Raw genomic sequence first — 24,638 nt, forward strand, 5'->3', positions numbered from 1 at the left:
TCAGTACTTAATATCTCTATTATTATGCAATGAGGATGGAAGGCAACTGTAGGTGCCACAGAGGCACAACAACAATCTATAGTCTCTTTAGCCTCAGTAGTAGCACGAAATAGATGGGCCTAAGATGTCCTTACAGCTGAAGTAGGAAGCACCTGTGCACTTTTAAATTAAATGTGCTGCTTCTGGATTAACACCTCTAGTAAAGTAAAGGAAAATCTGCAGGTACTCAAAGATCAAATCAAAATTATTGACAGGCTAAGAGAAAATGCAGGCTTCAGCCCCAAGTGGCTACAAACCCTGTTTAATGAATTCCAGTCTTCTTTATGGAATTGGTTAGCTCTTTTATTAAACCCCCTCTTGCTTATATGCCTTGCATTAATATTCAGACCTTGTATACTCAATACTATAACTCGAATTGTTTCCTCTTGTCTAGAAGCAATCAAACGCCAAATGGTGCTGCAAACAGAACCACCTATGGACATGACATTCTGCCAAGGACCCTTAGATGGACCCCAGGAGGAGCCCTAGCTGCTCTTCCCTTCCCACTCGATGCTCCTTTGCAGCAGGAAGTAGCCAGAAAGAGTTGTGGCCCAAAGCCCCCTAACAGTAGTTAGGATGATATCTTCTCAGGGGGAAATATTATAGGAGTTATTAAGAAATTATTTTAGGCAGATAGAGTGGATAAGGGGTCCTCGGAAAGGTTTTCTTTCTTTTAAAGCAGCTCCAAAAACATTTCTTGTCTAGCAGAAAGCGTCAGTCAGCAAGCTTTGATATGCAAATGCTGGCCATGAGAAACTGGGTCCATCCAATATGGTGATTCCCTCCCTCTTCTCCTTGTCACCCCATCTGCTGAGAGTCATAACCACTCCCAGATAACCCCACATGTGCAGGACATCATGGTGCCCCGCATTAGCATATTAAAAGGCTAGGGTGGGCGGGCCAGTTTTTTTGCAGACTATGTGAATGACATACCTGGTCAAGCCAATCCCCTGTGCCCTATGCAAATCAGACACTGCCTCCTCCAGCCTCCTAATATAGTTGACTGTTTTCTGCGGCACTCAGGGTTTCCTCTCTTGGCTTAGAGCCCCCCTCCTTCTACCTCTGTACCGGAGAGTTTCTTTCTTCTTTCTTGCCTATTAAACTCTCTGCTCCTTAAAACCACTCCACTTGTGTCTGTGTCATTTTATCTAAATCAGCATGAGGCAAAGGACCCTGGTGTTTCTTCAGTCATCAGAGCCGTATCAATAGTTCTGTGTTTAGGTTTTGCCTTGTTTCTTAAAGCCACACACTAGACATTATAATTATTGTTTTACACAGTCAATTTTGTTTAGCTTTACCTAGATCATTATGTTAGGAGTAGAAGGTATCTGCATTACCTGGCAGCAAATCCGTACGTGTGTACACCAACCACAATTCCTGACTCCTCAGAAGAAAGAATTCAACTGAGGGGCATAAGGCAGAAAAGAAAACTGAGGCAAGCATCAGAGCAGGAGTTATTAAATAGCTTATTTAAAGGAGTTTATTAAAAGGCTTTAGAGCAGGAAAGAAAGGAAAGTACACTTGAAGGAGACTCAGGAGGGAAATGAAGGGCAAATGCAATGCTTAACCTTGATCCTAGGACTTCATGTTCTGGCCCATCTGTGGCTTCTTGTGCCCCTTTTCCATGATGCTTCCCTTAGGGTGGGCTGCCTGCATGCACAGTGCCCTCTTTATGCTTGGTGAGCATGCACACTGTGTTGAGGAAGTGTTTTTCTCTGGGAAGTTGGCTCTTCCTGGTGCCTGTGTTCAATTAACACTTTAGTATGACAGCTGTTTGGGCAATCAGAAGATTTAGAGAGGCAATATGATAACTGCTGAACTAAAAACTGATGATCACCTGACATTCCTGGTGGGTGACTGGGGGGAGCCCTCTTCTGGCCCACTTACGACTAACTACCTGTAACAATTACAACCATCTCGGCACTCATTATTTCTTCTTGTCTCTAAGACTATCCATTTGACATGATTGTCCTTCTTCCTGAAGTACGTTCCCTAGAATTTTCTTTTGTGGAGGCCTTTCAGTGGTGAACATTTTATCTCTTCTTTACCTCTAAAGGTCATCATTTCCCCTTTATTTTCAAAAGCTACTTTTTCTAGATATGGAATTCTAGGTAAACAAATATTTTCTTTCAACTCACTAAAGATATTATTTCACTTTTTTAAGACTTGTATTTTTGGGATTATGACTTATATTTTGCAATATTGAGATCATGTCCTTTGCAGGGACATGGATGAAGCTGGAAGCCATCATCCTCAGCAAACACAGGAACAGAAAATCAAACACTGCATGTTCTCACTCATAAGTGGGAGTTGAACACTGAGAACACATGGACACAGGGAGGGGAGTGGAACAACACACACTGAGGCCTGTTGGGGAGCAGTGAGTGAGGGGAGGGAGAACATGAGAACAAATGGCTGATGCATGTGGGGCTTAATACCTAGGTGACGGGTTGATAGATGCAGCAAACCACCACGGCACGCGTTTACCTATGTAACAAACCTGCATGTTCTGGACATGTATACCAGAACTTAAAATAAAATAAAATTTTTTAAAAAGGAAAAAGAAGTCAGTTTTCAGTCTTACAGATCCCTCTCTGTAGATTTTTCATTTCTCCTGGCTGATTTTCTGATATGTCTTTGATGATCTGCAGTTTCATCTGATGTGTCTATCCATTTGTTTCGATTTACCCTGCCTATACATATTGGATTTACAACATGGGGGCTTAGGAGCTTTCAAAACTTCTGGAAAATCATCAGCCATTCTCTCTTCAAATGTTGTTTTTTCCTTCATTCTTTTCTGTCTCTTTCTGAAAATCCGCTCACGTATGTGTTGGATCTTCTCGTTCTCTACTGCAGGTCTAACATTCACATTTTTCATTTTCTTGTTTCTTTTTCCTTTGGGTTGTATTCCAGATAGTGTTTTTGGATTTTCCTTCCAGTTCATTAATTCTCTCTTTGCTGTATCTAATCTCCGGTTTAACCAACCCATTTTTTTTGTTTTGTTTTAATTTGTTATACTTGTTATTTTTAGAAGTCTGTTTCTTTTAAAGTTTAGTTAATCATTCTTAATAGTCTCATTTTCATTGCTCATTTCAAGCCTCTCTTTTATTGTTTGGAACAAAATAAACATCCTATTTTACAATCAGTGTCTGATAGTTCTCATCTGTGATATCTTTGAGGTTCTAATTCTAATTCTCATGGTGCCTTTTTGTTGGCATTTCTTGTGATTTCTTTTTTAATGTGACTTTCTCACTATACTTGGAAACTTAACCAATAGGAACGCTTTGAGACCTGTGTTAAATTTGTGATCTCTTAAAGAGATTTCTGTATGCTTCTGCCAGTTGCCTGGTTGTATTGCTCATCTGGAAATCACTTTAAAATTAATTCCCCACTTGAGCTTCAATTTTTAACATGCAAGTAACAACAAGTTGACATGCAAGCTTGATGCTGACTATGATTTCTCAGAGGCAAATTTATTTTCCCTCTACCCAGTGTCAAAGTCAATGCAGGCTATTTTACATGCTGCCTCCTTCTCTTCCCTAGCCTTATTTATCGTTCACCCTAACGTGGAGAACACGGCCTATTGACATTCAGAGTTTTGCAAGAGTCTCCTATTACAATCCCCACCTTTGTTGAATTGCATACCTCATGTCCTTTCTCCCATGCTTAGTGTGACTATATATCATTCCAGACACTTTTGAGAATAGAAGTGGGTACTATCAATAATTATATCAGGACAACTGGAGTTAACTAGTACTATCCTGGGAAAACCAGGGTATATGATCATCCTACACATCCTAACACAGATACCAAGATGTAGGTGAAAAAGCCACCAGGATTTTCAAGATACTGTTGGGAAAATTGGTGCTTTTACTGCCTGCTGACCTCTAGATTTCTCACCTTTATATTTATTTTTTCCCTTTGTGAATTCTTTAGTTTCTTCTCAGCTCAGTGAGCATTTTTACAGTGGTTTATGAAAAGTTTTTACTTGGCCATTTTCATTGTAAGGTTGTGCAATGGATTTAATCTAACATGTTACCAGAAACTTAAGTCTTTTCTCTCATCATCAAAGGCAATACAAAGACTCAATTTAGGCATGAATTTTCTGTACTCAACTATTGGTCAGGTAAGAATTGGGATTTAAAAGGCAGATATTTCTCATTCTAAAAGAGGCTCATTTTTTGCTGTTGTTCTGTGTCATAACTTCTAGTGTATTACTGGGTGCTGGGAGCACAGATAAATATGTGACCATGTGTTAGAGAAGTTCATAATCTTGCAAGGAAAAAGAAAAAACCACATTGACATGGAAGAGGGATAATCCAAGTCCTGTATGACAGAGTGCCCAAGTGCTTCAAGAATACAAATAACAAAAGACGGAACTGCTTACTCTGAGCTAAACTGTTAGAAAAAGAGCCACAAAAACTGAACTTTATCAGTGCTTTCACAAATTGTTAAAACTTGAATACAGGATTTAACATTGGACATGTTTTAATTCTTTAATATGAATGCTGTCTGGCTTTACCCCTGAATTTAAATTAAAAAAACAAAAAAAACACTGTTACTTAAACTTTTTGACAGACTATGTAAATCAGAAAACGTTTTGCAAAAAGATGGCTTGTTGTTTGACCATCTCTTATGGTCATATATAGACTTTTTGGCTTTCTTGGTGTAAGATTCATATATTTGCAGTGTTGCCTCTGATAATGAGATAATACTAAGTATGTAATACCAAATACTGTCTTACTGTTCATCTCCTAGAGGGTTTAAACAGATAAATGGGATATTTAACCATGTACAAGCACCCTAGGATATTTGTGTATACTTAGAATACACTTCAGGGTTGTTGGTGAGAGAGATTTAGACAGTTATATAAGTTCCTGAAATGCACCCTTTGGGTGCACTCTTTAGAATACAAATAGATAATGATAACTTGTAATGGCAAAAAGAACTAGACGAACATTTCGTTGACCTTTGATAAGTAAATGTAGTAAAACAAACACTCAACCTAAAAGTCACATAAGAATAATGCAATTAGGGCCAGGCGCGGTGGCTCACGCCTGTAATCCCAGCACTTTGGGAGGCCGAGGTGGGTGGATCACGAGGTCAGGAGATTGAGACCATCCTGGTGAACACGGTGAAACCCCATCTCTACTAAAAATACAAAAAAATTAGCCGGGCGTGGTGGCGGGCGCCTGGTGGCGGGTGCCTGTAGTCCCAGCTTCTCGGGAGACTGAGGCAGCAGAATGGCGTGAACCCAGGGGCAGTGGAGCTTGCAGTGAGCCGAGATCGTGCCACTGCACTCCAACCTGGGCGAGACAGTGAGACTCCGTCTCAAAAAAAAAAAAAAAAAAGATTACTGCAGTTAGTTTCCAAGAATGTGGTATTTTTTGAAAGTAGTACTGTTTCATTATTAAGATTTATATCTCAAGGGTATAGCACAGTACTTTGCACATAATAGGGGTTCAAAAGATGCTGGTGTTAGTTTACTTGAATAGACATTAAAGCTGATATTGTGATCCTAAACACATAAGCTATGCATTCCTCTGTTTTATAAATTTCTGTACTCAACACATAAATATACTAAATAAATAATATTTTCTGCATCTGTGTTTCATTTTTCAAATGTCTGTAGAATCTATTGTGACTAATAAAAATTATTTACAAGCATTAATGTAGTATTAGCAAGCATTTTCAGAAAGGAAAACAATGTGTTCAAGCTATAGGAATATTTCTAAATCATGGAAAATAAATTGTTATTATGTAATCATACAAAATATATTCATATGTCATATAATACGCAGACAGAATAAGAAAGAAGACATATAGCAACTCTAAGAAACTTAGTGGTTTAGGTGCACTTTAAAAAAATCTCCTCTCAAACCGCTGAAATGTATATAAAATAAAAATGAAAGAAAGCTTCACCTGAACTAAAATCAGCACATAATTCTGGCCTCATAGTACTAGCCTCTAAGACTTTCTTCTAAATATCAAACAGCTAAAATAAATGAAAAGAGGATGCCAGGAGTACCCCCAATTCCCTGGTGCAAACCTGAAGTTGTAGGCAGTTAGTGGAAGGCATTAGAAACAACCCCACTGAACTACCATGGCTTGATAACTAGGAGCTCTTTTTTGTTCTTTAAAATTCATTCTTTCAGAGCCTCCTAGTCTGTTTTAAGGATGTCTCCGAGAGTCTTGCTGGTTTTTTGAAATATTCTTATGTTCCTTACAGGGTTTTTGTTTCCCTGAGTGCTTTCTTTTTTCTTTTTCTTGTTTGATCATTTTGGAGTCTCTGATTCCTGTTGTTGACTTTCCCCGGTTGCTGTGTTATTCATGACTGTCCATGCCAATATTTAAGACTATGGCACTAAGAAGCTGAACTGGCAAGGCAGACCAACTGGTGGGTGTCGTGTGGGGTGGGCAGGCTGAGCTGCTCCTCAACTATTGGTATCTAACTAGTTTCTCCTTTTGTGAAAAGCAGCATAGTGTAGTGGTTCTATACATGGCCTCTGGAGTCAGACTATGCATTCACAAAGAAAGCAGTTAAAACACAGCCAAACACATCACTAGTGCTATATAAGTTGTATCTATCATTGCTGTATTTTCCATTTCCCTAGAGAAGAATTCTACAATATTCTGACAGGAAAGGTAAACATGAGCTGCCACTGTTATCAGAGTCAAGGTTTTCTGTCCAAAATTTAGGACCTCACTTTTACCCTTCCTTTGGCTATATGTATTGTCCTCAGGTCAAGAATCTTTCTGCTTCTTCTTTCAACCTCTCCAGAATGAAAAATCTGCAGGCACAGGAGCCAGGACAAGTGCTTTTGAGTTCCGGCCCTACAGTAGCATCTAGGGGTGTGTTACAATTAATGCTCTCTTAGTAGTTGCCATCCACTTACAGTCAAGTGTTAAACCAGCTCAGTGGAGAGTCAGGGTGACAGCCTTTTAAACTCTGCCCTCATGGTAGCCAGGTGCTTATCCAGCATCCAGGAAGAATCAGGTCACATCGACTTAAAGGATGGTGAATGCAGGGATTTTATTAAGTGATGGTGATGGTTCTCAGTGGGATGGAGGGGGAGCTGGAAAGGGGATGGAGTGGGAGGATGATCTTCCCCATGAGTTTGGCTGTCTGGTGGTCAATCCCCTCTCCAACCCCTCTCAATGTTAAGATGCTCCTCTCTTCTCCTCTTCTCTGCTGTGCTGCTCTGCCACCTTTCTGCTCTTCTACTCGTGGAGCCTGGGGTTTGGGGCTTTTATGGCTACAGGGTGGGGGGCTGTGGCAGGCCAGAGCGGCTTTGGAAAAAGCAACATTTGGACATGAAAACGGGAATGCCTGTTCTCATTTCAGGCCACAGTTCCAAGCTTCAGGGAGGAGCCTTTGCCAGCGACCCTGCCCTCTTGCTTCCTGTTCATATCAATATTACCATTATTATTTTAGTATCATTTCAGGGGAGAAGAGTCATAGCTAAACTGTCATGTTTAAATTGAAGTCTGTCACACTTTGGAAGGATAAATAGTAAACAGCATTAATGGGAAAGGCAGGAGGCATCTCCCATGGCTTCTGCTCCCTCACCTGGAATAGATCACTGTGGAATATAAGGGAGAGCCTTTCCCACTGGTAACAATGAAACTAGATCAAATACATTAATCAAATGTTTCAAGGCATGGGATGATAGATGGAGCAATACTGTGAACCCCACAATCATCCCACCTCTCTGGCTCATGGTCTGGCACAATTTCCTGACCACAGCAGAAAAATCTGGAATAGAAACAGAACACAGTGGTCCTTTTGAGCTGAGGAGGCAGGGTCAGTGTTCAACATGAAGTGTCTGAAAGATTTAAAGCAGGCCACCAAGGCAGAGGGAAGCATGGGCAGAATAGGGAAAATTTCTCTGATTTCTGTGCCCAGGGCTGTGTTTGCAGGGAGAGACGACTTAAGGCTAATCAGAAAGAAGCTATGGGAACAGAGATAGTAATGATTAAGCAATGATCAAGAACATTGGAGTTCTGGCCCACGCAGAGGAAAAACTATCCCATTAACATCTTACTAACTCACCTAGCTGAGGCAGCGGAAAGCAAATACCATGCCCTAGAGTAGGCCCTACTCTAGATTCTTTGGGTGAAAAAAAGGCTAAAACTAAGTCTAAGTAAGATCAGAGGAGAAATTGAATTTGGTAACTGAGTCTTACTGTATTAGAACGACTTGGTAAACATCTTGGGCTTCTCACAAATACGTTCTTAAAAATCACAAAACTAAGCCAAAACAATTTCAAGGTGATTAGCAAGTAATTGATCTCTCTACCGGGAAAGAAAAACCAAGTCTTCAGAGACAATAATAGAATCTCTACAATGATTTATTTATAATATCAGTAAAAAGTTGGTAGATACACAAAACAGAAAAATATGTGCCATAGCTAAGGGGAAAAAATCATTAGAAAATGACTTTAAAGTGACTGACTGTGGTACACTGAATTCTAACCTTCTCAAAATGTTCAGCATCTAATCCCTGGAACCTATGAACATGTTACATTACATGCAAAAAAGACTTTGCAGATGTAATTAAGTTATGGGTTTTGAGATGAGGAGATTATTCTGGATTATCTAGGTGGGTCCATCGTAATCACAGGAGTTACAACAAAAGGAAAACTGAAGAATCAGCATCAGAGAGAGATGTTCAACTAGAAGTAGAGGTCAGAGAGATTTTAAGATGCTATGCTACCGGCTCTGAAGACAGATGAAGGGACCAGGAGTTAAAGAATGCAAGTGGTCTCTAGCAGCTGGAAAATGTAAGGAAAAGGATTCACCTCCAGGGCCTCCAGAGATAATGCAGGTCTACCAACTCCTTGACTTTAGCCAAGTGAAATTGATTTAAGACTTCTGACTTCTGAAAGAGAGTAAAATTGTGTTGTTTTAGGTCACTACATTTGTGGTAATTTGTTCTGGCAGCAGTAGGAAACTAATAAAACCAAATGCTGGATTAAATAGGTAAAAATGTGAAAGCAGCTATTTTGGTATGTTTAGAGTTAAAAGAAAAACATTATTTAGTAAAGAAGAAGGAAACTCAAACAGAGAAGTGGGATTAAAAATCATTACACCTTATACAAAAATTAACTCGAGATGGATTAAAGACTTAAACATAAGACCTAAAACCATAAAAACCCTAGAAGAAACCTTAGGCAATACCAGTCAGGACATAGGCATGGGCAAATTTTTCATGACTAAAACACCAAAAGCAATGGCAACAAAAGCCAAAGTTGACAAATGGGATCTAATTAAACTAAAGAGTTCTGCACAGCAAAAGAAACTGTCATCAGAGTGAACAGGCAACCTACAGAATGGGAGAAAATTTTTGCAATCTATCCTTCTGACAAAGGGCTAATATCCAGAATCTACAAATAACTTAAACAAATTTATTTTAAAAATGCACAACCCCATCAACAAGTGGGTGAAGGACACGAACAGACACTTCTCAAAAGAAGACATTTCTGTGGCCAAGAAACATATGAAAAAAAGCTCATCATCACTGGTCATTGGATAAATGCAAATCAAAACCATAATGAGATACCTCTCATGTCAGTTAGAATGCCAATCATTAAGAAGTCAGGAAACAACAGATCCTGGAGAGGATGTGGAGAAATAGGAATGCTTTTACACTGTTATTGGGAGTGTAAATTAGTTCAACCATTGTGTAAGAAAATGTGGCAATTCCTTAGGGATCTAGAACTAGAAATACCATTTGACCCAGCCATCCCATTACTGGGTATACACCCAGAGGATTATAAATCATTCTGCTGTAAAGACACATGCACACGTATGTTTACTGCAGCATTGTTCACAATAGCAAAGACTTGGAACCCACCCAAATGCCCATCAGTGATAGACTGGATAAAGAAAATGTGGCACATATACACCACGGAATACTATGCAGCCATAAAAAAGGAAGAGTTCATGTCCTTTGCAGGGACATGGATGAAGCCGAAAGCCATCATTCTCAGCAAACTAACACAGGAGCAGAAAACCAAACACCACATGTTCTCACTCATAAGTGGGAATTGATCAATGAGAACACATGGACACAGGGAGGGCAACATCACACACTGGGGCCTATTGGGGGGTGGGGGACTAGAGGAAGGATAGCATTAGGAGAAATACCTAATGTAGATGACGGGTTGATGGATGCAGCAAACCACCATGGCACGTGTAAACCTATGTAACAAATGTGCACATTCTGCAAATGTATCCCAGAACTGAAAGTATAATTAAAAAAGAAATTATAGAACCAAGAAATAAAATAACTGAAATGTAAAGTTTACTCATTGAGCTTAACAGTAAATTGGAGATAATATAAGAAATAATTAAATAGATCTGAAGAATAGAGTCATAAGATTGAAAAGACATGAGCAAAGTCTCAGTGACCAGTGCAAAAATATTGAGCTGTGTGACATACGTGTAACTGGAATTTCATGAGAAGAAGAGTGAAGATGGAGTGGAATACATATTTGAAAAAATAATGCTTAGAATTTTCTGAATTTGATGAAAAGGAGTACATTATAAGATTCAAGAATATTAATAATTCCTAAGCATTATAAATACAAAGGAAATTACACCTAGCCACAGAATAGCCAAATTGCTTTAAAACAGCAATAAAGAGAAGATCTTAGAAGAACCAGAAGATTAAAAAAACATATTACATACAGGAAACAATGATATGACTTACAGCAAACTTTTTATCAGAAACAATAGAAATGAAAAACTAATGGAACAATATCTCTGAAGTGCTAAAATTAAAAGTGGCAATCCTTCATCCAGTGGCATTTCTATGTTCAGTGAAAACATCTTTCTTAAAAAAAAGTTAAATTATGATATTTTCAGATAAATAAATGCTTAGAAAGTTTCTCTTCAGCACAACTGTATTGCAATAAATACTAAAGAACGTTTTTTGGTTGGAGGAAAATGATATCAGATGAACTCTCTTATCTTTAGAAAGAAATGACAAGCACGGTTTTGGTAAATAAGTAGGAAACTATAGAAGATTATTTTTTTCTTACTGTAATTTTCTTAAAGGGCAACTGACTAAAAATATTTACGACATAAACTGGGGTTTATAATACGTTTAAAAGTACAAGTTTTGACAGCAATAGAACAGAAGTTAGAGTGAGTGCTGTTATAATGTTACTACATTTTGAAGATAGAAGAAGTGGGAAGTGAAAAATACAAAGTATTAAGTATGAAATGAGAAGAGAAAAGATGACAGTAGGGAGTGGAAAAGTGTAGGTGTGAAATGTAAAAGAAACATAATTGACTCTAAATAATTTTTGATACTTGAGGTAAGATATTTATAGCCCTAGAAAATTACTATAAAATAAAAAGAATTTAAAAATATAGCTAAGAATCCACAATAGAGGAAGTCAGTAATATTAAAAATATTTTATTCTTCTAATAGGAAACAGAAAAGAAACAACAAAGATACAAAAAAGAAGAGACAAATGAAAAAATAGCAAGACAGTAGACTTGAACCTAACCATATCAATACTTACATTAAATATAAGTGTACCAGATACTCCAACTAAGGGCAGAGATGTTAGTTGGGATAGAAATAGGATTCATCATGTACTGTCTATAAAATATGTAAATGCAAGTATATATAATGTATTTATATTTAGACACAAATATGTGTGTGGGGGTGTGTGTGTATATATATATACATATATAAAATAAACTCTAAGCATCAGTAACAAAGGCAAATCAGAGATAAATTGCAATGTACCAAACTGTAACCTAGTCTCAGCCTAGTCCAGTTTCTATTTACAATTTAAAGAAATACATTCCCAAGTCTATTTTCGTGGCAGAAGAAAAGGTAAGCCTATCAGAGGATCCTCTTTGATCTTTCCATATGCAATTCCTGTTATTCAATAAAAATTTAATAGACATGTAAGAAGATAGGATCACATGACCAATAGACATGAAAGAAATGACAGACAATAGAAGCAGACCCAAAGGTAATTCAGATATTGGAAGGACAGATAAAAACTTTAAAGTAACTATGATTATTCAGTTCTGGAAAATATAGAAAGAGGTAGACAAAAGAGATTGAAAGACAACCAAACTCACTGAAATGGTAGAATTAATAAAAAGAACCACATATATTTCCATAAATGAAAAAGCATAATCTCTGAAATTAAGAATTCAATGGATGGGTTTAATGGCAAATTGTATGTGTACAAGGTAGGATTAATGAAATGAAATAGACTGATGGAAAATATTTAGACAGAAGCATAGACAGGAAATAGAATTTAAAAAACAGATCATTGCATATTAAAATTTAATTTCTTCCTGAGAACTCAATAATAGAAAGAACTCTCAAGCTTCAAGTACTTTTTATGTTACCTGCCTTATATTGTTTGATAACATTTGAGCTCACTGTAAAATATCAGATAGATAATATGGAAGGATGTTGCTGGTTAGAATTTAAGAATAAAATTAGAGCAAGAGTGAAGGTTTGGCCTCGAGTGCTACATGGCCTTGTAGTTAATCAGTGTTTTATTCCGTTTTTTTTGTTTTGTTTTGTTTTGTTTTTTCTGAGCTTTCTGGAGGAAAATTTAAATGTCTTGCATGATCCAAGAGGGTACACAAAGACACTATGGTGGGTTTGGAGGAGAAGCACAGCAACAGTAAGGCAATTTCCTCTGTTAGTCTCCTTCCTCAAGGGCGCTGCTCCAATTCTGTAGCTCATAAGCTTGGCTGTTAACCGCAAAATGTTAAAAAGAACAAAAACTTGGCCCATATTGAAAGGAAATCCTGTCAAAATTTCCATCAACCCTTATGGTCTCAGTGAGGAAGTACTAGGAGGCAGCTTCCACATCCCTTTTCATTGCTTCCTTTACCTTGCCAAAAAAGAAAGAGTAACTAGATTCATGGGTCAGAACTATGTTAAGAATGAAGGGTACAAAATGTTGATGGATCAAAGATCTTTCTAGAAAAATCTATAACTAATAAAAGCAGAGGAATGTTAGAATTTTATAAGTAACCTAGTGGATCAAAATAGAAATGAGCAACTGAAAACATTAAACATAAAGCTATGAAGGCGGAGGAAGATGGCGAACTTATGATAGAAGGATCAGAGTAATACGTTCTGAAAGCCCTGCTCAATTGTGAAGCATAGGACAGTCAGACACAAAGCACCCCTCCCCAAGGTGAATTAATGTTCCTATAAAAAGAAAAGAAAGAAGAAATGAAGGAGGGAGGGGTGAGAAGGAGGAAGAAAGGAATGAAAGAAAACAGGGAAGGGAAGGGAAGGAAAAGTGGAGAAGGAAATAACAACAAATAATCTGTATCTAATCTAACCTCTAGCTTTACCTTCCAAATTACTGCAAATATGTAGGTTGGAGGAACGTGATAAGTAACAAAATGGAATTACAACAGCCAGACCTGCAATGTGAAAAATTCTACAGGACAAATGACTTGACTTGATTTCTTCAGCAAATAAATGGCAATTAATAAAGAAAAGGGGAGCTCTTATAGATTAAAATTAATTTAAGAGTCTTATCAACTAAATGCAATGCATGGAGCTTCCTCTGACCCTGATTTGGAAAAAAAAAAAAAAAAACTGTATAAACATACTTTGGGGAAAAACAGGGGTAATGAAACATGGATTAGTATTACATAATATTGAGGAATCAGTTATTATTTTGTTTTGGTTTTGTATGTTTTGAAAGAAATCTGTGTTGAAGCATTGATAGGTAAAACTGTATCTTGTCTAGAATTTGCTTTTAAATATTCTAGCAAAAAAGATGTGAGATGAGAGAGATAAAACCTGAAGGGTGGGATGTTGGCTATTGATGAAATTAAGGCATGGGTCATTTGGTTCCTTTTTAAATTTTGTGACAATTTGAACATGTCCACAATAAAGAGTTACAAATAACGCAAGAGATTACCGTGTCTCAGAAGTTTGGAACAGGTTTTTCTGGCTTCCCCACATGCAGGTGCAGTGAGCCTGACTTGCACTTTCGGTTCTCACCCAGCAAGCAGACCTGAGTAGCTCTGCCCTGGTGGATGCAGTCAGAGCTCTGCTTTTTTGTTCTCATTCTGTCTTTCTCTGCCTAGGCCTGGTTGTATGCAGCAAGGTCACACAGGTCCCATTGTAGCCTGGGAAATATCATCAATCCCTTTTTTTGGCCTCAGTTCAAAACTGCCTCCTTCAGCACAAATAACCCAGAACTCTTAACTTTGTAAAATAAAACTGACCCTTTGAATTAAATTTAGCTTGGATCTCTGTGATTCTGTTCTATCAGCAGTACCCTAGAGGGCAGACTGTTATCTGCATCCAACCCACAGCTGTAGGAAGAAGATTAGGTAACAGAACGACAGAAAAACTTAATCAAGGGGGAGGCATTTTTCAGATAATGGAAAATTATGCATGCTCCCAAGCTAAGGTCAATTATCCAGGGTAATAAAAATGTTAAAAATGTGAGAAAGTGAGATTAAGTGTTGGAGCAAGGTCCCTAAAAGAGCAAAATAAAGACCAGAGATACAGTGAAAGAATTTCTGCCAGAAGGATGATTTGTTTTTCTATACGTTGGTAGGAAGAAGGTAAAAAATAAAAGAAACTACAGAGATGAGTTGAGAAAGACATGAAGGAGGTTGAAGTGGCTTTTCTCTGGTGGGTGAACTCTTTGGAATAAGAAGGAATAAAGATGGGGAGAGAAAGGAAAGGAGTTTGTGCCCAAGGCTAGAATAATGACCCCAGTGGAATACGGGCAAGTCTGTCTGCACTTTAGCAATAGTCCAGGGGCTGGACTAGACATTAGGAAAAAGAAAAAGAGCTAGCAGTTCCAGGTGGACCTCTGAATATTTCTCGATGCTAATACAGCCAGCGCAGATGAGCAAGTTGGGGTCCTCTAGTGAAATAGCTTATTGCACATGTTATAGAAAGGCTCAGAAGAAGATGGCTCAGAACGTAGGGGTTGCAGAAAGCACCATTGTCCAGAAAAGTTCATGTTCAGATCCATCGGCTTCTTCTTCTTTCCCTCAATTTGCTCTGAAGAGATTCCTGATGAACATCCTCACTGAAGTCTAAGTCAGATGTCATGTCCTAGAAGAATTGGAACATCAGGAAGAATTTCTATGGTACTCTTTCCTCTGTGTAAGTCAACTATTTCAGCCTTATTCTATAATATTATTGATTCTTAACTTATTTTTGTTCCTAACCATAGAGAAAATAAGTTTCATGTAAATATAATAGTGATAAAACTGCATTTTCACAGAAAAATATGACCAAACAGCCTATTACATAATTATAAATAAGTTTATTAATTGTACCAACATGTTTATGAGGGTTTTAAATATCCAGACCAGGTATTTTCTCAAATATTTATACTTACTGATAATTAAGCACACATACAATTCAAAAATATATTTAGCTATTACATAGACATATGTTCATTGTAGTCATAAAAGAACAAGAAATCTAAAGAGAATTAGTGTTTCCTGGAATATTTTCCCACAAAAATCAAAACAGTGTTAGATATGATTGAACACCCAATACATACATGATATTTGAAAGTGACTTCTGTCCTCAAAAGTTTTCCTTCCTTCCCCAGGACATGTTAATAACGATGAATACGATTTGATAATTTTTATAAATTCAATAAAAACTTTTTAACAACAATAAAGACATAATACTCCAAATATCTTGCAGGTACTAATTTCAGCTATTTGCATGGACGTCCTTGAGTTATTTCAAGGGTATCTTACTGGCTTGCAAGTAATATACAGAACTGGCTAAACCCAGTTTTATAATCTCAAAGTTAAGCTTGAAGGAAACAAATTGTAGAGCTATAAGATGTAAAAACTAAATATTAAGAAAGATACAAGTAGTGATTTGAATTATCTAATGGTTCAATACAAACAGGTCTGGAGTGAAGAGGAGCATGAAATGATGAGTGAAAAGATTGGTTTTCTCCTATCTTGGCACTAATTTACTGAGCAATCTAGGGCAAGGGTATGAAATTGGTTTCCATGTATATATAATAAGTTGGTGGGAACAGATGTTCTCTAAGATGCCTCTGAGTCGCAATAGCTTGTAATACTATGTCTGAACACTTTGCTGATACGCATGCATCCAATTCTTTATCTCCCCAATGGAGGAGCTCAATAAAGGGATTGCAAAGAACTAGAAGCTCTGCTCTGGCTTTGGTACGTGATTACTTGAATACACAGTATTTACCAGGAGTTCCATTGAGGGAGACATCCTGAACGTCTTAGGAGTGCTAGGTAAAGTATCAGCAAGTATTTATTTTTGGTTAAGTAAATGAAGTATTTCAAGGGTTGTTTGAGTAACTGATTTTCTTTGCTTGCTCAAGGTTCCCGCTTACTTTACATCTCACTATTGAGCACACAGTCTGCTGAAAGTTGTCGCTGACCACCACATACAGTAACAGGTTACCAAAGGTGTTCAGAGCGGCTAATGGTCTAGAAACGATGTAAGCTTCGTGGATCTGATTCTCAATGGAACAGCTGATCGAAAGCAGGCGAGATTCGATCCGAATGACCCTCAAGATATGGAAGGGTAAAAAACATACGTAAAATACGAGTAGCAGCAGAATGGTTAGCCTTCGAGCTTTCTGCTTAAGGCAGCTGTGGGTTTGCAGTCCATGGGTCAGAGTGTGAATAATCGTGGTATAGCAAAGTGTCACTATCACCAAGGGGAGGCAGAAAGTGGTTGCAGTCAAAATTAGGTTGTACCACTTAATAGTAGTGAGTTCATCCGAACTGGTGAGGTCGAGACAGGCTGATCTGTTGGTCCTGGTGGTTGATGTGATCAAGAAGGTCATAGGAATGACAGCTACCAGTGAAATGATCCACACCACAGCACAGGCTACAACTGCACATCGAGTTTTGTGAATGGAAAAGCAGCTCATTGGGTGAATGATCACACAGTAGCGGAAGATGCTGAAACAGGTGAGGAAGAGGATGCTGCTATACAGGTTGAAATGGAAGCTGAAGCGGATAAACTTACACATGAAATCTCCAAAGATCCAGTTTTCACCACTGGCATAGTAGTGAATCAGGAAGGGGAGGCTGGTCAGATACAGCAGATCTGTGCAGGCCAGGTTCAGCATAATGATGGTGCTGCTCTTCCAAGGTCGCATTTTGAAAATGTAAGTGGATATCGCTACTGCGTTCCCTGGAAATCCCACGAGGAAGATAATGCCGTAAATAACAGGGAGGTAGTACATCTTGAGGGGGATGTTTTCATCAGTGCAGTTTCCAAAAGCAGCTGCATAATCGGGGAAATCAGAAGCATTTGCTAAATAGTCTAGTGGCTCATTCATGGTTACCTCCTTTCATCTTGCAAGAAAACAAGAGAGTTCAGTTTGGCAATACGAATCAAATGGAAGTAACTCGCTGATAAAGGAAAACAGAAAACATTAATGGTAGGGTAATAAAAACAAGGATCTACTTTAAATGAAAATTGTTCTAACATCCTAAATTTGCCACTTCTCTCTCTTTAATCTCAAAAGAGACCCTGTGGAGAAGAAATTGAATTTCCAAGAAAATGACTGTGGGGCGAGTTACTAAATGCATCTAATAAAAATATAAAAGTTAAATTATCGTGAGAATTAAAATGAAGGACTGGGAGAAAAAAGTCACATGTAACTTTGGAAAACAATTTGGCAAGGTCGCCATTTGGGGAAGCTATAGGGTATCGCCATTAGAGACTTAACAATAGGACCTACTATTAACTAAGAGTAGTGCATGCCACCATCACTTCACTTCTACATGTCACAAAATACTGAAAAGTGTTTCTTATTACCTCTATTTTACAGGAGACTAAGACTGAGAAATGTTTTGCAGCTCATCTCCGGTAACACATCTAGGGGCTTAGCTGGGATCCACACTCGTGTTTGTCTGACTCAAAAGCCATTCCTTTTCTATATTACCTCTCTGTGCTGCCTCTCAATTTGTATTTTGTTGATTTTCATCAGGATTGCCGTAAATAATGGAGGGAACAAGTGTGAAGACAGGAAAATGCTGAATACCGTAATTTTTAAAAATATAGATTGCACACATTGCAACATTGTATTTGTGGTAGATTTAATTGCACATTTCCACTCTTCCAATTCCCTTTAATAGCTAACATAATTTGTTTGTGCAGGGGAGTGTGTGTTGGGGTGGATGGGGTGGGATCTGTGGTATAATGCAACCGTTAAGAGCCTGAGCCCTGAAGCCAGATGGCCAGATTTTGATGCTCAGATTAGCCATTTAGTAGCATGTTCCTAAGCAAGTTGATTAAGCTCTCTAGGGCTGGAAGGAGTGCAATTTTAACTTCCTTCTTCTTGCTTATTAGTGTTTTTAAATTTTGATGGTGAATTTTTGCAATGAGGAAAGTACATACATCTAGAAGAGTTACAATTAGCTTATTATTTGGATGTAAATAGCTGTTGGTGAAATGCATCCAAGTCCACATTTCTGGAGCACCCACTCTGTATTGGGTCCTCTGTCAAGTCCTAGAGATACAAGCTGAATAACATACACAGATGCATAAGCCACTGTCACAGTCTACTGGGGAAGTGGACTTGGCAAATTATTTTAACAAAATATAAACCTGCCTCATGAAGCTGTCAATAGTATGTTAAAAATAGGAAGAAAAACACTTGGCACACTACTGGGCACGTAAGAAAAGCTTAAAAAATACTAGGTGATTATTAGTTGTTAAGTCATTTGATGTATGAATGGTCTAAGACTACTGAGATCACAAGGGAAAGAGGAAACATCAGAGTCTGCCACCATTATTACTATTATCTGATACTAAATCTATACTATCCAGCATTTCCTGAGAGGAGTACAGAGATATATTTCAAACTAACCCAACTTGACAAATCCTAAATTAGCAGAATCAGTCCTTGTTGACTGCCCTGAGTATATTCTTCCAGATCTCACTTAGTCCAGGAGGCCTGGGGGAGTTGTAAGGAACTCAGCATGGTTATGGGATATTGGGAGATGAAGTTGGGAAGGAAAAATGGGGATTAATAAAAAATAATAGTGCCTTCTGTGTACAAAGCACTACTGTAAGTGTCTTACATATTTGCATCTATTTAATCCTCACAATAAATGGTGAGGTAGTGCTGTGATCATCCCCATTGAACAGAAGAGGAAACTGAGGCACAGAGGAGGCAGTGATGTGCTCAAGGTCAAACTGCTAGTTAGGGGTGAGCCAGGATATGACTGGGGCAATCTTTTTGCAGGACTGGGCTGCATCTCACAATGAGTGGGCAAGAGGGAAATCTGAAGTGCCTGTAATCACAAAGACCAGTTGGCACATTACCTCTCAGTGCTGCCTCTTAATGTGTATTTTGTTGATTTTCATCAGGATTACTCTAAATAACAGAGGGAACAACAAGTGTGAAGACAGGAAAAGGCTGACTATCTCGAAAAGCTCAATAAATCAAACACTGTAGAGTTGTCCCTTGGTATCTGAAGTGAATTGGTTCCCAGATCCCCAAGGATACCAAAATCTGCAGATGCTCATGTCACTGATATAAAAATAGAATGATATGGTATTTACTCGTAATCTATGCCTATCCTCCGGTAAATCATCTCTAGATTTCTTATAATACCTAATGCAACGTAGATGTTATATAAATAGTTTTTATACTGTATTGTTTAGGGAATAATGACAAGAACAAAAAGTCTGTACATGTTTATTACAGACATATTTTTTAAAGTATTTTTAATCCATGGATGGTTGAATCCTCAAGTGTAGAACTCACATATATGGAGGGCCAACTGTAATTGTGTGAACCAGGGCTAAATTGTCAATAAAAATAGTGCCTACTTTTCCTTGGATTGAGAGAGGATTAGATGATTTTTTAATGATTTCAACTTTTATTTTAGATTCAAGGGGTACATGTGCAAGTTTCTTAGTTGCATCTATTAAATGGTGCTGAGGTTTGGGGGCTTGACTAATCCTGTCACCCAGATACTAAATGAAGTGTTTAAAAGGGTGCCTGAATCATGTTAAGTGCTACATCAGAATCTGCCACCATTGTAACTATTAGCTGATACTAAATTGACTCTATCCAGCATTTCATGAGAGGAGTGCAGAGGTATATTTCAAACTAGCCCAACTTAACAAATCCTAAATTAGCAGAATCATTCCCTGTTGACTGCTCTTGAGTATACTCTTCCAGATCTCACTTAGTCCAGGTGCAGATCAGAATGCATTTACAGGTTTGCTACTTTTATTCTGTATGAACTGGGGAAAGAATAGCCCAGGGACATGGAACTTGCCTCTGGCCAGCTGTTAGGATCCTCAATGGGAGAGGCTGGTGCTCCCTGGGACCATGTATTACCCATCAAAAGTGAATGCTTCTCTCCTTGCCAAGTTAATTGACTCTAGTTAAAAGTGCTATCCATGGAACTATCATCTACACAGCGCTGGAGGTCATAGGAGTCAGGGACTGCTGACCAGTGAGAGCACTCTGAAGCCAGGCAACCACAGTGGATGGTTTCTCCCTTGGCAGAACTTCTTAAATGGACCCATGCATAAGGAGCAGGAAGTCACTTAAACTTGAAAGAACATGGTCACAGCCAAGGAGTCCCAGAAGCAGCACGTCCCAAAGACAGTTCTTAGATTACGTCAAGAGGCCACTAAGTAGCTAATGCTGTTTCTGGAGCAAAGAAGTAAAGATAGTTTTAGTAACGCCCAAAATAATTCTCCGGAGTTATTTCATTCTAATTGGGATTTGCCTTAACAGAGAAGCGAGAGGAAGAGAAGGGGAGGGAATTCAAGTCCAAGCTGCTTATTTGTCAGCCCCTTGAAAGCAAAACACAAGTCACCTCGTACCCCAGGTGCTGGTACATGGAAGGTGTGCAGTAAATATTCACATTTGCTGAATGCATTAAAGAACAATCAGTAACATCAGCAAAACGTATGTGGTACTGAAGGGCTAGTGAAGTGGCAACTATCATTCTTAAAAAAAGCTTGGTTCTTAGGCCAGGCACAGTGGCTCAAGCCTGTAACCTCAGCACTTTGGGAGGCTCAGGCAGGCGAATTGCCCAAGGTCAGGAATTCGAGACCTGCCTGGCCAGCATGGCAAAACCCCATTTCTATTAAAAATACAAAAAAAGTAGCTGGATGTGGTGGCCTGCGCCTATAGTCCCAGCTCCTTGGGAGGCTGAGGCATGAGAGTCGCTTGAACCTGAGAGGCGTAGGTTGCAGTAAGCCGAGATTGCACCACTGTACTACAGCCTGAGTCACAGAGCAAGACTCTGTCTTTAAAAAAAAAAAAAAAAAAAAAAGCTTGGGTCTTTGATGACTTTTTAAATAAGAAGCAAAATTACAATTCCTGTCATTGCCAAATAAACCCTTAGCCATGTTATGGAGACCATTTTGAACAATAATTCTATCAGGAAAAGATGGGTTATAGGTAGAAACAACTGCCTTATTGTTCTGAAAAATAATAGTTCAATTTAGGATTGAATGAAGACTGACTAGCCAATTGTAAGGGTGGAGGGGTTGGCTAGGAAGCTTAATCTCTGTTCCATAAAACCTCATAAAAGTATAGTCTGAGTTTACAAAATATGTGTGAAGTCAAGAACAGCACACAAAGAACCAGTCTGGGCTGTGAGCAGGTAGGATGAAGCTGTTTCTTTCCTGCCTAGCCTCAGAGTCCAGTACAATCACTGCCACAACTCAGAACACCAGATGGTCCACAAACAAATCATTTCAACTCAAAGGACATTAAAGACAAACGTGGCACAATCCTGGGTATAATCCCTTCTCTTGCTACAACAGTAGTTCTCAAACGTGAGGAGGTTACAAATCACTTGAAACCAATGGGTTCTTTGCAAGCAAGAAATAATGATATATTCAGCTTCAGCATAACCAAAAATATAAGTGTGAACTAAGCTGGGTTCAGCAGGAATAAAAGCCAGCATCAAAGGTTGGAATAAACTTGTGAAAAAAAAGTTTATAATTTTAGTACAACCACTATGGAGAACAGTTTGGAGGTTCCTCAGCAAACTAAAAACTGAGCTACCATATGATCCAGCATTTCCACTGCTGGGTATATACCCAAAAGAAAGGAAATCAGTATATCAAAGAGATATCTGCACTCCCATGTTTGTTGCAGCCCTGTTCACAATAGCCAAGATTTGGAAGCAACCTAAGTGTCCATCCACAGATGAATGGATAAAGAAAATGTGGCATTTATACACAGTGGAGTACTTTTCAGCCATAAAAAAGAATGAGATCCTGCCATTTGCAACATCATGGATAGATCTGGAGGTAATTATGGGAAGTGAAAAAAGCCAGGCATGGAAAGACAAACATTGCATGTTCTCACTCATTCGTGGGATCTAAAAATCAAAACAACTGAACTCATGAGCATAGCGAGTAGACGGATGGTTACCAGAAGCTGGGAAGAGTAGTGGGGGACTGCTGGAGGGGATGGCTAATGTGTAAAAAAAAAAAAAAAATTGGTAGAAAGAACAATACCTACTATTTGATAGCCCAATGGGGTGACCATAGTCAATAATAACTTAATTGCACATTTTTAAATAACTTAAAGAGTGTAAGTGGACTGTTTGTATTAATAACACAAAGGATGCATGCTCGAGTGGATGGATACCCCACTCTCTATGATGTGCTTATTTCACATTGCATGCCTGTATCAAAACATCTCATGTACCCCATAATTATATATACCTGCTATGTACCCACAAAAATTAAGAAATAAAACATTGTTAAGAAAAAGCTTACAATTTTAGCCTTTTTTTTCTCTGAAATTGGAAAGTTGCTGTGATTGTTTGAGGCTAGTTACAGGATGTTAATGTTTGGGTAACACACCGTTTGTGGACTGCTATCCTGATGCCAGCACACCTAGGAACCTCACAGATTGGGATTCCAAGATTCTGCGGGTAAGGAAGGCAGGATCAGAAATGCTATCTAGGTAAGTGGCAGCAGATACTACTTCACCTCCACAGAGTACTCCTGCCCATTTGGTGGGAACAAGGAAGGTGGGATTAATGATGAAAGGTGATTTTCCTAAGGTGCCTGTTGGTTTTGCAGATCAGTTTTGTTGGGTAAGTTCAGCTCCTTATCCAACAATACCTGTATCTCTCTCAGCTCTCCTCCCTCTCCCCCAGACTCCCTGGGTTTTTCTGGTTCTGCTCCCATGCTGAGGTCACAGTTGGTTCTTTCCTCCTTTTCCCAAGATGCCAATGGACCAGGGAGGTGCACAGTCGGAACACTTCATCTGTCACCTTCTCTCCAGAGTCCTTAGAAGCTCCGAAGTTGGGGTCACTTTGGGTTGTCAAAAAGAAACTTAAGTAGACCTTCCATTCACAAAGACTCACTTCGATTTCCCAGTCTACATGTCTGAAACCTAGTTGTACTTCATACTGGTGGGAAACAGACCAATTCTTAACACAGGTGAATTTGTGACTGGGTGAGTGCTGTCCTCTCCGGTCTCTGCAGGAATCTTTCTCCCCAACCCTTCTGGGAGCCTCAAGGCTCTTCCCTCAGTCCCTACTTTATTGTTTTTTGTTCACTTGTGTTGTTGTTGTTGTTGTTTTGGAGACAAAGTCTTGCTCTGTCACCCAGATTGGAGTGCAGTGGCCGTGATCTTGGCTCACTTCAACCTCCGCCTCCTGGGTTCAAAGGATCCTCCTGCCTCAGTCTCCAAGTAGTTGGGATTACAGGCCCGTGCCACCACGTCTGGCTAATTTTTTTGTATTTGTGTAGAGACAGAGTTTCACCATGTTGGCCAGGCTGGTCTCAAACTACTGACCTCAGGTGATCCACCTGCCCCGGCCTCCCAAAGTGCTGGGATTACAGATGTGAGCCACCGCACCCGGCCAATCCCCAATTCTTTAAGTAAGAATCTGCAACTCAGTTTCCCTGAAGACTATTAAGAGGTCATGTTGATGCAGCCCAAAGATATGGTTTTGCCTATTTAATCTCAGGGAGAAACAAATACAATATCTGAAAGCTCGCTTCAGAAAAATGCATGCATGGACACGTAAATATTATACATACGATTTAGAGGTTTAGAGACCATTACAAGCTAGTTCACGAATCCATAGCAACGAAACAAAAAAACAAGACAGAGAAGAAAGACATTTCACGGGAAACATTTTCCTTGCTTGTTGGGGGTCGGGGTGGGGCAGTGTCTTTGGTCGTTTCCAACACCATACAGTCCACCACGATGCAGGGTGAGCTTTGAGAACATTCAGAGCGGCGGTGATCAATGGGATGAGGGATTAACTCTGTTTGTCTCCTAAGCGCTCTCCCTGCCCACCTCCCAGACCCCTCACTTGGGTGTGAAAAAAAGTTATGAGATGAAATCAGCAATCCCTAACTCCCCCAGTTCTCTCCAAGTCAAATGTCTTCTCGCCCTGGGCTTTTTGTTCCGCAAAATGAACTCTCTGCCTCCCGCCACCGGATCTGGGGTGCTCCTGCTGCCTCCAAAGAAGAAGGGGGCGCTGCTCCGTCTGCCCCTGCCTGCTGCGGGGACGTGCGGGGACGCTCCTTCCCATGCTCCTCGGGCACCTTGCGGCTCCGCTCCCAGGTCAGCGCAGGGTCCCCCACACCCACT

General features: G+C 39.2%; 1 protein-coding gene across 3 annotated transcripts in view; it reads right to left on the reverse strand.

Moving 5' to 3' along the window:
* Window positions 1-15,327: 15,327 nt before the first annotated feature.
* OXGR1 (oxoglutarate (alpha-ketoglutarate) receptor 1) overlaps window positions 15,328-24,638 on the reverse strand; it is a 9,729-nt gene continuing 418 nt past the window's right edge. The window contains exons 1-3 of one of the 3 annotated variants that reach the window (XM_011970659.1): window positions 22,889-22,956; window positions 19,364-19,415; window positions 15,328-17,442 (exon numbers count right to left, since the gene is read on the reverse strand). In XM_011970659.1, coding sequence (XP_011826049.1) covers window positions 16,356-17,369 — 1,014 coding nt within the window. In that variant the 5' untranslated portion in view covers window positions 17,370-17,442; window positions 19,364-19,415; window positions 22,889-22,956 and the 3' untranslated portion in view covers window positions 15,328-16,355. Of the gene's footprint in view, window positions 17,443-19,363; window positions 19,416-22,801; window positions 22,957-24,638 lie in introns of those variants that run through there. The other 2 variants (XM_011970658.1, XM_011970660.1) reach the window with 2 other exon arrangements.

The sequence above is a fragment of the Mandrillus leucophaeus genome, unplaced genomic scaffold (genome assembly GCF_000951045.1).
Source record: "Mandrillus leucophaeus isolate KB7577 unplaced genomic scaffold, Mleu.le_1.0 Scaffold960, whole genome shotgun sequence".
Lineage (NCBI taxonomy): Eukaryota > Metazoa > Chordata > Mammalia > Primates > Cercopithecidae > Mandrillus > Mandrillus leucophaeus.